The sequence below is a fragment of the Sus scrofa genome, chromosome 15 (genome assembly GCF_054392235.1).
Source record: "Sus scrofa isolate SSC_HxYL_T2T_F1_AM1 chromosome 15, Sscrofa_HxYL_maternal_Yorkshire_Landrace_v2.0, whole genome shotgun sequence".
NCBI lineage: Eukaryota > Metazoa > Chordata > Mammalia > Artiodactyla > Suidae > Sus > Sus scrofa.
Genome location: NC_139397.1, coordinates 118,581,666 through 118,597,778, shown reverse-complemented (window position 1 = coordinate 118,597,778; position 16,113 = coordinate 118,581,666). Strand labels below are relative to the sequence as shown.

The window sequence follows — 16,113 nt, the reverse complement described above, 5'->3', positions numbered from 1 at the left end:
GCAACAGCACCAGGAAGAGGAGTGGAAGCCCCAAGTCAAGGCAGGAAGCTCCGCTGCATGTCTTTGTCATCAAGAAATCTATATTTTCCAGGCCTCTGCTATCTGCACACTCCGCAAAATTCTAGCAAAGCTGATTTCATCAGAGTGGAGATGCCTTATCCACATTTGCAGAGATGCTCCAGGAAAAGAGCCCTTCGGAGTAAGGACAATGGCTGTGTTAAAGCAGCGGCACCAACAGGAGATCCCAGAAGTAGATGGTGCCAGGGCTGCTGGCCAGTATAATAAGGACTTAGCTGGCTGCTGTGTCTCTCCTTCGTGTTTAACGATGGGGCAAAAGCATACCACTGATCTCAGCTGGTCCCAAATTCTCTTTGCTGCTAGCAGTGTGGTTTAGTAGAGCTTGCCCACAGCTGTGACAAGGGCATTGGCATACAGAGCCCTCCCTCGTCACTGGCTTTCAGAAGACTGTCTACACAGAGTGCACAGGCTTAGACCAGAAAGGTTTCTGGTGGCCCAAGAAGGAAAATGCTGAAGTCTCACCCCCACAAGGGGGGAAGGTATGACCAGACAATTCTCAAGTGAGTGTTAATATGAAAGAATATACATACTCTGTATCTCTATAATCAGAGAAGTAGAAATTAAAGCAATAATGAGATAGTTTTATCTATCAAATTATCTAAGATTTTTGTCAAGCTATAACATACAATCTTGGTTAGTGGTATAATGTCATGGGTACTTTTTGGAAAATACTTCGGCAATACATGTCAAGTGATTTAAGATACATTCTGTGACCCAGTAATTCCATTCCTGTAATTTATTTAAAAAGTTAATCACTGGAGTTCCCATTGTGGCTCAGCGGGTTAAGAACCTGACATAGTGTCTGTGAGGATGCAGGCTTGATCTCCGGCCTCACTCAGTGGGTTAAGGATCCTGTGTCGTCTGCAGCTGCAGTTCTGTGGACCCTTAGCCCGGGAACTTGCATATGCCGCAGGTGCAGCCATTAAAAAGAAAAAAAATTTTAATTAAAAAAAATAATCATTGGTTTGACCACAGGTTTGTGAACAAAAATGTTCACTGAAGTGTTCAACATTTGGGGATGGTTAAAGGAATTCTAAATGACAGGAGGGGAGTTCCCATTGTGGCGCTGCAGAAACGAATCTGATTAGGAAACATGAGGTTGTGGGTTTGATCCCTGGCCTTGCTCATTGGGTTAAGGATCTGGCATTGCTGTGGCTGTGGTGTAGGCCGGTGGTTGCAACTCCAATTTGACCCCTAGCCTGGGAATTTCCATGTGCTGTGGGTGTGGCCCTAAAAAGCAAAAATAAACAAATAAATAAATAAATAATAAATGACAGGAGGAAATGCTCACTCTATATCAGGACAGGTGAAAAAGTCGGGATACTAAATTATACAACCAGAATGCTTGTGATTTTTGAAAAATAAAAAAAGTCAAAATAGACCTTAGGACAGTGATGATTGCTAAACGGTGGGATTGTACAGGGTTTTAACATTTTTTTTTCCTTTCAAATGTTTTATATTCTCTAATAGTATAATGAGCAGCAAAATAGTTGCTAAAAATTATTCTAAAATAATTGAGCCGAAAGAAAACTGGCGGTTTGGTTAGAAATATCAAATTTGTTTGTTTGTTTGAACATTATCCACTGTTCAGAGTCCTTACTATAAGAAGGGCAAGACATAATGCCATATATCAGAATTTATAGATCCTTGTATTGCCCAGCAGAGGTTCCAAAAAGACAACTCACTTGTTAATATATCCAAAGAAAAGCGGCAAATGAACATACAACCTTCTTTAGCAATAAGACAACCGGAGGCTCTTCTGTTACATTCTTTTAGGAGGGGCAGTTACAAAACTAGCCTGTTTGCCTAGTTTCTGCTTCAGCTTAGCAGTTGAAGCAGTCAGAGCTAAAGTCTCCTATCTTTTTTATTTTGGAACAGAAAACGTACAGTCCTAGTTTCTCTCTCATACACATATCTATAAGCACACATCCATCTTAATCCAATTATTGGCTTTCTTACCTGAAGCATTTTCGTGTGGACCCCCTGCCCCATTTCAATTCCACCGTGAGTCACCAGCACAGATCCATCAAGATAAATGTGAACCAGGGCAGCAGCCTAAGCAAAAAAGATGAAAACAGCTGCCGTGATCTTTTCGACTAATACCATGTTACATCTTGTCAATTAGAAAACACTCTCCCTGGAAAGGATCCCCTCGTTTCCATCTCCACCAAAACACACACAGGCACTTTCCCCACTGTCCTGAGCGCACCGAGCAGAGCTCAGGGCAGGTGCTGCCTCATGATTCCCCCACAACGAGCCAGACACTGTCCTTGGACGGCGGTGAGTCTGCGGCAGGATTATGCCACTTAAGCTACTATTTCCTCAGTAGGACAGCTGAGGGCCCTGGGACCTTCAAGGATCACCCCCCTTGCCCCCTACCCCTGACCCAGGCTGGAACAACCTAGGTTTTGGGGTTTTTTGAGGGGAGGATTCAGTTTTAAATGCAAAGTTAAGTATAAACAGTTTAGGGAAGAGGAAAAGACTTGCTTACACGAACATATATCCCCATAGTTGTAAGTGTGCAAGAGAGAAGTAAAAATAAAAATCCGCTGGGAACCATGTCTAGTCATGATGGAGCATGATAATGTGAGAAAAAACAATGTATACATGTACGTGTGACTGGGCCTTGCTGTACAGTAGAAAATTGACAGAACACTGTAAACCAGCTATAACGGGAAAAAAAAAATCATTACATATATAAAAAAAATCCAAAGATGGGGCAGGAAGACACTACTTTCTTGTTGCAAAATGAGCTAAGCCCATCTTGGCTCAGAATCCATAGGGCTTTAGAGTTGGAAGAGAACTTGGAAGTAATATATTTTTCTCTTTTTTTCTATTTAGTGCCACACCAGTGGCATATGGCGGTTCCTCAGTCTAGGGGTCAAACGGGTGCTGCAGCCACTGGCCTACACCACAGCCACAGCAACGCCAGATCCGAGCAGTGTCCGTGACCTACACCTCGGCTCAAGGCAATGCTGGATCCTTAACCCACTGCTCAAGGCCAGGGATCAAGCCTGCGTCCTCATGGATACTAGTCAGATTTGTGTCTGCTGTGCCATGACGGGAACTTCTGGAATCTTATCTAACACACAGCTCCCCACAGGGATCCAGAAGGAACCGAAGAGCTAAAATAGAATTAAAGGCTGCTGTGGCCAAAAACACCCAGGATCTAAGTAAGATAAACATGTTTTACAATGAGTAGGAATGGGCTAAACTAGGGGTGAGGAGATGGCCCAGGAGACAAATTTCCCAGGAGACTGTGGGAAACATGAATGGCTTCTTCACTTTCAGTCTCTAGTGTGAGAGCAATCTTAACAGCATGCGGTCCTAGAGAAAATGCTTCTATGGGTCCCACCGTGGTTTGGGAGGCCTGTGAGGCACACTTCTGTGGCTGCTCAACTAGAAGTGCCAACCTTAGATGTAGTCTGGGCCAGCCAGGGGTCGCTAGAAGGTATAGGCTAGGTTTCTTAACATCTAAGCTTCTATGCAGGCTGGCATAATAATCTAGGATTTGTAAAGATAGAGCTTCAGAAAATTCTGGTAATAAGCTAATTTCCATTGAATGAAGCCAGAGTTTTAGTAAGGCATGTATTACTCAGATTACTTATAAACAACCCTAGTCAGAACTGGAAGTCAAGGGAGGAGTTCCCATTGTGGCTCAGTGGAAACAAATCTGACTAGTATCCATGAGGATGCAGGTTCGATCCTTGGCCTCAATCAGTGGGTTAAGGATCTGACATTGCCGTGAGCTGTGGTATAGGTCACAGACGTGGCTTGGATCTGGCGTTGCTGTGGCTGTGGTATATAGGCTGGCGGCTACAGCTTCAATTCAGCCCCTAGCCTGGGAACTTCCAGATGCCATGGGTGCGGCCCTAGGGGGAAAAAAAAAAAAAGTCCATGGAATTACCTGTTGATCACTAGATAAACCCAAGGACAGGACTGCATTCCTAGATCAAGTCTTTGCCCACCAGAAGGCCCTTCATAGCAACCTGTGGGCTATGGGCCACTCCTGGAGAACTGCCTCTTCCCTGGCATCCAAAGGGCACACTACTCCAGTGAATGACAAGCAAAGGCCAAATAAGGCCCTTTGACAGGTTCTTCTTACCTGGTCAGCAGGTGCAAACTAGGGATGTATTGAGACTATGGGGATGTGGGAGATACCTTCTCTGAGGACAAAGGTGTCCTCAGCCCAAGGGAGACTCTTGGAACCTTAAGAAGGTCATTGTCACCTTAATAATCACACCCAAGGGCCTTGGGGAGGTGCCACAAGCATGCTTTACAGTCTGTTGACACATTAGTCCTAGAAACACTGTTGTGCTCCAGGCCATTTTTTCTCAAAGCAATAAAGACAAGGAGTGACATCCTCTAGACGGCGCCCAGAGCTGCCTGCCCTGGGTTGCACATCAGAGGGCAGGCAATGCCAGCTGCAAGGGCTTCTCCTGGACCCCATCATGTGACACTTCTTTCTACCCTGCTGGAATGTGAGGCCCTGGAAAGGAAAGCCCACGTCCTCAGCATCCCTTGCAATGCACCCCTGTACCTCAGGCATAGGAAGCACTCAATAAACATCTGATAAATGTACTGGCAACAGCATAGCCATTCAGTCTGGTCCTTAAGCCTGTAGACCTTATTTCGCCTGCCAGCAACTGTTGGCTCTGGCAGCAATTCAGACGTTGCTTGTGGGTGAAAGGTGTAGTGGGCACTTGTGACTGAGCTACAGTTACGGTGGATTGTGTGTATCCTCCGTCGTGTGACCCCCGCTGGCAGCAGCGCTCTGCCTGTGCGTCCGGGGCAGCAGTTCTATCCGAGACTGGGAGGAATTTGTCCCAAGGGCCGCTGCAGTCTTCTCAGGCCATTTAAAATGTCAAATTTGGTTCAGTTAAGTGGCACCACCGCATGGTTCATTGTTAACGCCACAGAAGATAATTCTGCAAAGCTGCATTTACGAAATGGCCACAGCTGGAGTGTGGGAACAGATGGTTCTCCGATATAAACTGGGGACTTTGTGAAATTTAAATCCTCAAGCAATGACTGCTGGTGCTGGGGAGATGTTTGCTCTGATCCCACAGATGCTCAAAATGTCTCAGCTTTTCAAACACTGAGTTCCTCCTCTGTGCCAGGTGCCAGAGGCTCGTTAGATACTATGTGCCTGCAGTGCCCACATCTAGGAATTAAGTAGAACATCCGTGAGGCATGTCTGAGGCCCTCAGCTGCTGGGAGCATAGTCCTGGGTTGTTCTGCCGCTCACTAGCTGGATGTCCTTGGGCAAGAGAGAGAATATGGGCTCCAGCTCCCTCTTCTAGGAAATAGAACCACATCAGCCAACAGAGACGAGGGGGTTGTCAAGAGGGAAACTGCATGTCACCCAGCCTAGGGCCTTGCACCCGGAAGGTGCTCCAGTTCCCTGCTCTATCTGGTTTGCTTCAGAGCGGACACTTTCAGCATATGGCTTCCAGAAGCAGCCTGACTGGTCTCAAATGCCTGGATTTGACTCCCCGACTCAGCCCTGAGCAAATGGTTTCAGCACAGAAGCTGGTTTCCAGGGAAGGATGGGAGGGAGGTGTGGTGTGAAGGGGAAGCTTCTCAGGAGCCTTTGAGAGTGAAATTGTGCTGTTGGTTTCTGTCTAAGTTCTTCCCAGTGGAGCTGAAACCCACCTGCGTTCCCACTGGAAGGGGAGGCAGCTTGATGAAGCTGACAAGGCGCAGCTCCTGGGGCCTCTGAGACCTGAGTTCCAGCCCTGCCTCTGCCTCTCAGCAGCGGTGGGATTCTGGGCTGGTTATTTCAGCTCTCTGAACCTCAGACTCTCATCTCTAAAATAAGGCTACCAGTCTTAAAGGTTGCCCTGAGGGCTGAATGAGAAAAAGTCTAGAAGCACTTACCATACAGCAAGTGCTCAGTAATATCATTCTTTTTCATCTACCTTTTGAGAAATTTTTGACAAGGAAAAGAGGACGGACACAGTCTTCTGGGGAGGTCAGATATTAAGCAACCACTGAATACGAACAGCCTGCCATGTCTACCCACAGCCTCATGCCCAAGGATTTCCAGATGATTCCTACAAAATGGATGAATTTCCCCATGATCCTGGCTGGTGGACTCAAGGACAGATGCCCAGACCAACCATTTGCTGACTGCGGGCTAATAAGTTTACCCCCAAACTAAGATTATACCAAGGGTCGCTGCTCACGAACCCTTTTCTAGGGACAGTTTTTTCCACTCCCTTCCTTTTAAATAATCTTGTTTTTGCCTTTCTTCTTCAACCACAGCCTCTTAGCTCTCTCCTTCATCTGACTAAATTGTGTGCAGATGCCTAAATAGCTCTGTGTTGTTTTTTCCTCAAAAGCAGGAGAGGAGTGGGAGGGCTGCAATCAGATCACCACCCGTGTGGTTCTAGCTCCTGTGTGCGAACTCACACACAATCGAAGCTGCGGGAAAACGTTCTGCTGACTACGTCATAGCCGTACCAGGAAGCCGGGTGAACCATGGCTGTGGGAGTGGGGCAAGGACCTCCCTCCCAGCTTCTCCCGGCCTCAACACACGCTTACACACCAGTGCTCCTCACAGCCCCACCTGCATTTATCTCTATTCTGGTCAGCGCTCGAGACACCCGTTGTACCTTCCTCAGGGCTCCGCCAAAGGTGTTAACTCTTGGTTAACACCTGCAGAGGGGAGTGACACAGTTTGGAGGAGGGTCTGCCACCTTATCCACATGTATGTATATATATGCATCTGTATATGGGGGCGTCCCACATGCCTGCTGTACAATAAGCTAGAAGAGAGCAGAGCACTAGCTGTTTGGGGTAGGTTCCACTCAGGAGTGAAGAGCTGGAAACTGCAAATGATGTTTAGCAACCAAGCAGGGAATTCATTTAATCAATTAAAGGAATTAAATGATAAGAACAGAGTTTTCAGTCCTTCCTTTCATACTTTTAATGGCCATAAAGTGAAAAAAAAAAAAAAAAACAACCTACTAATTGTGTTTAAAAATTATTTAAGTGCCAGCTCCGTGGCTTAGCTGGTTAAAGCGCCTGTCTAGTAAAAATTATTTAAATGATTTATTTCTCTGTGTTCAATTTAGCCCAACCCACCAAAAAAGGGAGGGGCACCAAGTGCCTCGCAGCGTTCTATTTCTATTTCATTGCTTCTCTTTCACAGAATCCAAGTAGCTGGAGAGGAGGCTTGGGGTCATTGGTCCCCACCCCTACTTTATGCTTGAGTGATCTGGGCCCAGAGTGGGCTGGCTTGGCTGTTAAATGTCAGGGCCTGGAATAGATGCCAGGTCTCCCGACTTCCCAGCAAGAGTGCTTGTCACCAGCCCTGGGCAAGCTGGTTAAGTAGCTCTCGTCTTCTCTGGGGAAAAACTAGTTCACTTGAGCACAACCTTGGGGAAGTTTAACAATTAGATATTGTATCTGTATGGCTAATCCGTCTAAATGGAAAGTTTCCTCAACACCTTTTGATTTGTCTGTTTGCAGAACTGACCTGACCCATAGCAAGTGATCCGGTGCCGACAGGATACTTCAGGGGGACCACGGCCAGCCCCTTTTTCTTCCAGTAATTCTCTGAGTTGAATTTTTCCACAGCGGTTCTCCTTAGGGCATAGGAAGACATGGCCATACATTCTTTCCAACACTGGATCAGGTTCTTGGCATCAATCTCTTGTCTGTAGGGTGTCTGATCAATTTCCTTGTACATGTTTATTGTTCGAACCTGCCAAGAGAAGGAGATTAAAGGGGGGGCACCTGGCAGATATAGCCTCTTCCAGCCATTGACCTCCTAGTCAAATTCTGCTCTTTCCAGAAAACCCAAAGTGAGTTCAATGTACTCCATGTTGAAGCCTTTCCCAACACATAACTTTCTCCTCTTCCTCTACTCAGGGCCTCTATCAAACATGCTTTTGATGCTGCTTTTCAGCAAGTTCAGAAGAAGGAATCTTTTCCTTATCCCTCATGTATAACTCATCCAGGTACACTGTAGACCCTTAATTCTAGCTGTACTGTGAGTATGTGTTGAAAGGCAACGTAGAACTTAATCTCCAAGCAACCTGACCTACAGGATTTGGAATTTTCAGATGCTGTGGCAAGAGAAGACCACTTATGCTCAAACAGGAAAATTGAAGTGTTTGTTTAAATATAACCCACATGGGGGGACAAGGGGCAGAGAGCACACCCCACCACGTGTTTGTCCTGGTCCTCCTCTCCCCCACTGCCTGTGCCCACAGCAGGAGCACAGGGCAGGATGAGGGCAGAGAGCTCACCATTTCCCCGCCCCAGCTCCACTCCGAGGTCCTGGGTGGAAGAGGCACAAGGAAGGGAGCCGAGATTGTTAAGAAGGAAGTTAGGACCAAGACTTAAAGAACTGAAAGGAGACCATTTTAGTAACTGAAGTGACGCAAATGACAGCCGCCTGAGATGTCAAGGAAGCAGAGGAAAGATGGGTCTGACGGAACTGGTTGGTAGCAGAGAAACCCCAACCAGGGGAGGCTTCTCACCAACGGTGAATCTAGGGCTCATGCCGCAGTAGCCCCTGTCCCTGGATGTTTGAGGAGGAGCCTGAGTAAGACAAGGACCACTGAACTCTGGAGTTCTGCTCTGTATGAACTAGTTAGTTGGGTGAACTCAGGCAAATCACGTAGCCCCCGTGGACCTCAAATTCCTCAACATGAGGACCCCCAGTGGCCCTTCCACCTCTAAAATTCACTATCTTTTGAAGGTGAGACTAATTCAGGATTACCTTCTCAGGAGACAACCCACATTTGGCTGCAACTTCCATGATACAGGACTCAGTGATAAGCCCTGTCTGAGGAAAGCCAAACCCTCGCAAGGCTGTGTTGGATGGAAGGTTGGTTCTGCAGGCCCATGCCCGGCAGCGCAGGTTGGGAAACTTGTAAGCATTTTCCATTTTCAGAAGTCCCATCTCCACGACCTGGGGAAATCCAGAGATGATGCGATGAGACACGTGTCCTTCTCGACCTGTTTCACCATCTTGAGACCTCACACCAAAACCAGGCCAGGAACGGTCTACAGAATGCAGTGAATAAAATATCCTGGGTATTCCTGCTGTGGTGCAGTGGGTTAAGGATCTGGCATTGCTGCAGCTGTGGCATAGGGTACAGCTGCAGCTCAGATTAGATCCCTGGCCTGGGAAGTTCCAAATGTCACAGGTGAGGCTGAGAAAGAAAAAATAAAATAGAATACCCTGGAAAATAGGAGAAAAAAATTGTTGCTGTTTGGTTTAACGCATAGGTTCTCAGCCAGAGGCAATTTTCTCCTCTTCTTTCCTGGGACATTTGCCAATGTCTGAAGATATTTTCGGCCATTAAAACTGGAGGGTAGTGGTGCTGCTAAAGTATACTGGAAGGAGGCCAGTGCTGGTGCTCAGCGCCTTACAATGCACAGGGCAGCCCCCACAACACAGAGTTACCCGGTTCAAAACATCAATGGGGCCAAAGAACAAGATCTAACACCTGCATGTGGGAAAAGAGCTCTAAGTTTGGGCATCACCGAGATAACACACAGATGTGTTATCTCAGCCAATATTTCTGGGCTCACTCTGGGGGGCCCCAATAATTACCATGTGGGTATTTGCTCCCTGCAATGAGAATCTTTATGCTTTTATTACTAACTGGGCTCACTCTGGGGGGCACCAGTAATTAACATGTGGCTATTTGCTCCCTGCAATGAGAATCTTTATGCTTTTATAACTAAATATTATTTGGAATTCCTGTTGTAGCACAGTGGAAATGAATTTGAGTAGTAACAATGAGGTGGCGGGTTGATCCCTGGCATTGCTCATTGGGTTAAGGATCCAGCGTTGCTGTGAGCTGTGGTGTAGGTTGCAGATGTGGCTTGGGTCCCGAGTTGCTGTGGCTGTGGTGTAGGCTGGCAACTGTAGCTCCGACTTGACCCCTAGCCTGAGAACCTCCAAATGTCGCAGATGTGGCCCTAAAAAGCAAACACACACACACACACACACATATATAATGTAATTATTCAATTTTTAAAATTACTATTTTATGTAACATGTTCCAAAATGTGAATTTGCTCATTAAAACACTTACAAATAATGACTCATCCAGGGAGGCGCCTCCATTACTATAATGCTCCATATCCAGGGCCAAGATTCTGCCATCGTTCATGAATCCAACCTGGAAAAAGAGATTGGACCTTTGATGCTGATGCTGGCGGTCTAGTTTCTCTAAAGTTTACTCTGTCACTTATGAACCCTCACATGTGAAAAATTTTATGACATTGGGTTTGACAATAATTTCTTGGATATGACACCAAAAGCATAGGCAACAAAAGAAAAAAACAAATAAATTGGACTATATCAACATTTAAAGCTTCCATGTATCAAAGGATACAATTAACAGAGTGAAGGGCAATCCAGAGAGCGGGAGAATAGATTTGCAAACCATGTATCTGAGAGAGGTTACGACCTGGGATGTATAAAGAACAACTCAACAACCAAAAGCCTTGATGGAAAAGTAGACAAAGGGAGTTCCTGTTGTGGTTCAGCAGAAATAAATCTGACTAGTATCTGTGAGGATGCAGGTTCAATCCCTTGCTCAGTGGGTTAAGGATCCAGCGTTGCTGTGAGCTGTGATGTAGGTCGCAGACGCAGCTCGGATCCTGAGTTTCTGTGGCTGTGGCTTGCAGCTAAGGCTCCAATTCAACCCTTAGCCTGGGAACCTCCTTATGCCGTGGATGTGGCCCTAAAAAGACAAAAAAAAAAAAAAAAAAAGAATTCCAGAGATGAATGGTGATGATTGTACAACAAAGTGAATGTACTTAATGTCACTGAACTGTACACTTAAAAATGATTATGATAGTAAATTTTAAGTTATAGGTATTTAGCTACAACAACAACTAATAACAATAATAATAGTAAAGGAAGGGTGGGGAAGGATATAAAAAAGCAGGACAAATAAGCACACAAAACCCCCTTCTCTTTAATCCCCCCAGATGCTGCCCTCTGCATTTGTGGAACGTGGTATTTAAGACATAATCCCTCCCTCTTCTTCTACTCACTTTATACTTTCCAAGGTAAGGGTGGCGGCCTCCAGTTATTAACATGTCTTCTCCTCGCTCTAGAATGCAGCGAACTGCACGACCGTGCCTGAAACAAGAAAAAAAGAAAAAAAAAAAAAAAGCAAGAGTGAAACTCTTCTACCAAATAGGTATTATCTGGGGTTTATGTAGCTCCCAGTGAGAGCCTGAGGGGAACAAGGCGGAACAACAGAGCCACTCCCTGAGCCCAGGCAGTGCTGCTCTCAGGTGCACACAGGGGCCACCCCTCCCCGTGGGTCAGCACCCAGTGTCTGGCACTCATGACCAATGAGAGAGGGCCCGTGGGCGTCAGAGGCTCCAGGGCATTGCTTTGGGGTTATTGCCCACTGTGATAACAACCTCCTCACAGGCACACAGTCCCAAGGCCACATTATAGATGGTTGCAAGTGGAGGAGCTCGGCTGGTGTCTGACTGCCAGGTCCTCCCCAGAGGACAGGTCTGGAATCGAGGTCTTTTGTGTCATGGGATAGAGGAAGTGACCTATACCACTTAGCAAAGAACTCAAGCCTTCTGGGTGCGCCTGCTCCAAAGACAATTTCCTAGGGTAATATTTTGATGCCCTTAAAGGAAAATGGTACTATCACTAAAGGTAAGCATACCAAAAGCAGAATCTCCATTTAAATTAAGGGTGTGTGGGTGGGAATGTACACTGGTGCAGCCGCTATGGAAAACAGTATGGAGGTTCCTCAAAAAATGAAAAATAGAGTTACCATATGATCGAGCAATCCCACTCCTGGGCATATACCCAGGCAAAACTATTACTCAAAAAGATACATGCACCCTTGTGTTCACTGCAGCAACTATTTACAATAGCAAAGACATGGAAACAACTAAATATCCATCTACAGGTGAATGGATAAGATGTGGTATATATACACAATGGAATACTACTCAGCCATTAAAAGGAATGAAATAAGGCCATTTGCAGCAATATGGATGGACTTAGAGATTATCATACTAAGTGTCAGAAAGAGAAAAACATATACTATATGATATCACTTTTATGTGGAATCTAACATAACTACCAAACAAAAATAGACTCACAGGTATAGAGAACAGACTTACCATTGCCAAGGGGGAGGGGTGATGGCAGAGGGAAGGATTGGGAGTTTGGGATTAGAGAGGCAAACTAGGATATATAGGATGGATATACAATAAAGTTCTACCATATAACACAGGGAACTATACTCAGTATCCTGTGATAAACCATAATGGAAAAGAACATGAAGAAGAATACATGCACACACCCACACACCCACACACACACACACACACACGTATAACTGAGTCACTTTGCTATACAGCAGAAATTAACACATTATTAATTAACTATATTTCAAAAAAATGTTTAAAAAGGTGTTCATGTATATGAATATATACAATCTTTTGAGATATATCTATATTTATATCAATCTATACGTATATATGAACATTTTGAGATATATATATAGATATAAATATCTATTTCAAAAGGTGGAACTGACCAGTACATACACAGGTACTAAGGACAAGTAACCGTACTCTTTCCATATCTGTTTCTGTCTACTCTTCAGGTAGTATATTCTTTTTGCTATGGTTTTTATTCTTTTCAGTAATTGATTTTCATTTTTGTTTTATATTATGTAGTCTGGCAATATAAGATAAGAAGTTGTAATAAACTGGTAGTGTGTTTGTAATAAGCTTGGATATTATACGTGATTTTAAATAAACTTGAAACAGATTCTTCTTCCTTTAACTGCAATATTGGGGATAGTCAGCATGACCTCATTTTATTTTTAGTCTATGTAGCAGATTTTCTCCACTTACTTGTTTGCAGCAAAGGCGGTGATGGCTGCCATGATGCCAGTTTTTATCACCTTCCCCCCGAAAGCCCCGCCAACACGCTTTACGTGACACATGACCTTGTTAGCTGGAATCTTCAAGATCCAAGCAACTATGTCCTGTGAATGGTAAGCGTTCTCATTAATCTGACCCATCTGCAGCAAGGGAGTGGGACGATCCTTACACATTTGATTCCTTAATGTTGTGCATGATACACACACTGTGTGGTTATACTGAACGATGGGATGATTTCCAATAACCTAAGAGCCATCTACGCTGGTCTCAGCCCTGAGTATTTGGCTATAGTGACAGCACCAAAACTCATCAATAGTAAGTGGTCCTTTCAATATCAATGAGATATTATTGTGATAATAAAATTTAAAGCAATTTCCCCCCTGAAAATTTCCCATGAACTACTCCCAGATGAATCCCTAGGGATGTGTTCCCTGCAGCAGTGAGATCTGGTGACCTTCCAAGCCTCTCAGGCTGGGTCTCTTCCCCGCACACCACTGTCTCCACTGGAGAATGAGCACTCCTCGCCTCCTGTTTGGATTCAGTTGGTCAGTGGGTCTTCCCTGGGTGCAGGTCTTGCTCTTCCTTGCCATCCTAATGTTTGAGGACTAAGTCCTAACAATGCATTTTTATAGGTGGGAAGCCCAAGAGGAGTGAAGTGAGGGACCCTCCATCACACAGGGAGTAAGGAGTATTCCAGGACTGGAATGGGGTTCACCCCACCCTTCTCAGTGTTCCACCTTCTCTGCATTCTCATCCTCCACAACATTCCCACTGTCCCACCTGCTCTGGAATGACGCTGGCTCCTTGTCACCTACTGACTCCAGACCCCGGGGCTTTGTTCCCCTCACGTTCACCCTGATGCTTATACTAGCCAGCCCTTGGGACATCCTCCACTGCAGCTTGGGCAGGCTTCATTCTATTCCTCCTTCTTTACACGCATGCTGCCTGGCAGAGAGGACACAGGCACAAAGTGTTGGGAGAAGGGAAGGGCAAATGGATGGATGAGTGGCATTTGATGGTGTGGCACTGCCTGGCAATGGCCTCTCTTCTCACCATCTAGACAAACCTCACTCTCGCTGTAAATCTAGACGTCAGACTTTATCTTCATGGACTTCCCAGATGATTCTAGTGCTTCGCAAACTCCATTCTCTTCATGCTTCCACTGATGTAAATTCTGACTTAGCTGATTTAGCATTTGGTTGCCTTCTGTCCAACACTATTTCCTAACTGCTGCAGGTGAGTCAGGTTATTGGTTTTGGAGGGCAGGCCTTCCTTCGTTAAATGTTGGTTTTTTTTTTTTTGTTTTTGTTTTTTTTTTTTAGTTTTATCGAGCAGTAATTGACATACATCACTGTATAAGTTTAAGGTGTACAACATGATAGCTGAATTTACATATATTGATTACCACAACAGGTTTAGTTAACATCTATCCTGTCATTAGGTAAATTAAAAGAAAAAAATTTCTCTTTATGACAAGAACCCTTAGGATCTACTCTCATAACGACTTTTCTATATATAAAGCAGTGCTGACTATATTAATTTCTTTCACAGTCTTATCGGGGCCAAGAGTACAGCAAAAGAGATCTGCTGATTCCATAGCTGGTTTTAAAGTTACAGATCCACAAACAAGAAGGCTGCTACTTTCATACTACTACTACTATCTTAAAGTTTTGAAATTATATGGCTACTAATACCCAAATGGATATGGCTATTTGTACTCCAAATTCTTCCAGTTTTGAAAATGACACTTTTATCTATAACTGTTCTTGGTACATTTTGCTGACAGATTTGGCTTAGTCAGGTCCACTCCATCATACCCCACGTTACCTGTATGTATTTGGGATACTGTGTGGACACGTAGACATCCATTTCTTGATCCTCTCCTTTGGGAACAACAAGCATGCTTTGGGTTTCCATATAAAAATGTTCTTGACCGCCCAAGTGTATTTCACCTGTTAGAGGAAAATACACCAGAATCAAGGTGTCTGTCAGATGGGACAGCGAATACCTCCAGCTGTTATCTCATTATGGAGAAATTCCACCAACGGAGCTCCTGCTGGGGCAGCAGGCTGCATGGTAAAGGGCCACAAACAATCATATTTAGCTTTTACCATATCTGCATTGTCATTTCTGCCAAAACAGCAGGTCACAGATTCCTAGGGAAAGGTATGTGCCCTTCCAGAGTGGAATACTACAGCAAGGAGAACTCTAGATCCAAGGCAGGATGGAGGAGATGTACTTCTCCCTGTTCCTTCACAGTGCAGCTAACAATCCTGACATTACATGTAATGAAAGAAGCATAAGAAAACTCTGAAAGGTAAAGGAGGAGGCAGACCAGCTAGGGACTTTGGGACCCAAGGAAAGACAAAATGATGAGTTCAGTGGGTTTTGTTGTTGTTTGCTTCATATATCTCAGACTTGCTGCCAAGGAAGCCAGAAATCCAGAAACGCCAACATGCAAAGACAGAAAAAAAAAAATCACCAAAAAAGGTCTATTTTCTCTAGCCAAAGAACTGGGAAAAAGGAAGCTGAGCTCCAGCCAACACTACAGAAAAAACTGCGGGTCTCCAGAAGTTGAGTGGGGAGCTTAACATCCACCCTTATCAAGCTGTAATGAGGTACCCTAAACCCTCTGCTGGGGTGGTGTCAGTGGGGACTATAGGGGGAACCTGGGCTTCCTTGCTCCCAGGGGCAATAATAAAGCATAAGCTCGCTATCCCCCCCAACTCAGTGTCGGAGCTGCTCTGGTCAAATAGTTTAAATAAGATCCAAAATATTATAACATAATATCCAAAGTGAACTGGATATAATCGGAAATCACCCATACCAAGAATTAAATTAAATGAGAAAAGACAATCAACAGATGTCAACACTGAGATGACAGAGATGTAGGAATTATCTGTCAAAGATTTTAGGGAGTTCTCATGGGGCACAATGTGTTAAGTATTCAGCATTGTCACTGCGGTGGCTCTGGTCACTACTGTGGTGAGGATACCCTAGCCCAGGAACTTCCACATGCCATGGGTGTGGCCAAAAAAAAGATTTTAAAGCAGCCATCACAAAAATGCTTTGATTTACATAAACACTTGGAACAAATGAAAAACAGAAAATCTCAGCAAAGAAACAGAA

General features: G+C 44.8%; 1 protein-coding gene and 1 long non-coding RNA gene across 2 annotated transcripts in view; one reads left to right on the top strand and one right to left on the bottom strand.

Moving 5' to 3' along the window:
* LOC146396078 (uncharacterized) overlaps nucleotides 1-16,113 on the top strand; it is a 1,511,729-nt gene that overhangs the window by 1,200,366 nt on the left and 295,250 nt on the right. The window lies entirely within an intron of this gene.
* Nucleotides 1-16,113, bottom strand: part of AOX1 (aldehyde oxidase 1) — a 76,787-nt gene that overhangs the window by 13,071 nt on the left and 47,603 nt on the right. Inside the window, 7 exon segments of the mRNA NM_001308473.1 lie at nucleotides 2,038-2,133; nucleotides 7,562-7,789; nucleotides 8,813-9,004; nucleotides 10,140-10,226; nucleotides 11,110-11,197; nucleotides 12,955-13,088; nucleotides 14,812-14,936. Coding sequence (NP_001295402.1) covers nucleotides 2,038-2,133; nucleotides 7,562-7,789; nucleotides 8,813-9,004; nucleotides 10,140-10,226; nucleotides 11,110-11,197; nucleotides 12,955-13,088; nucleotides 14,812-14,936 — 950 coding nt within the window.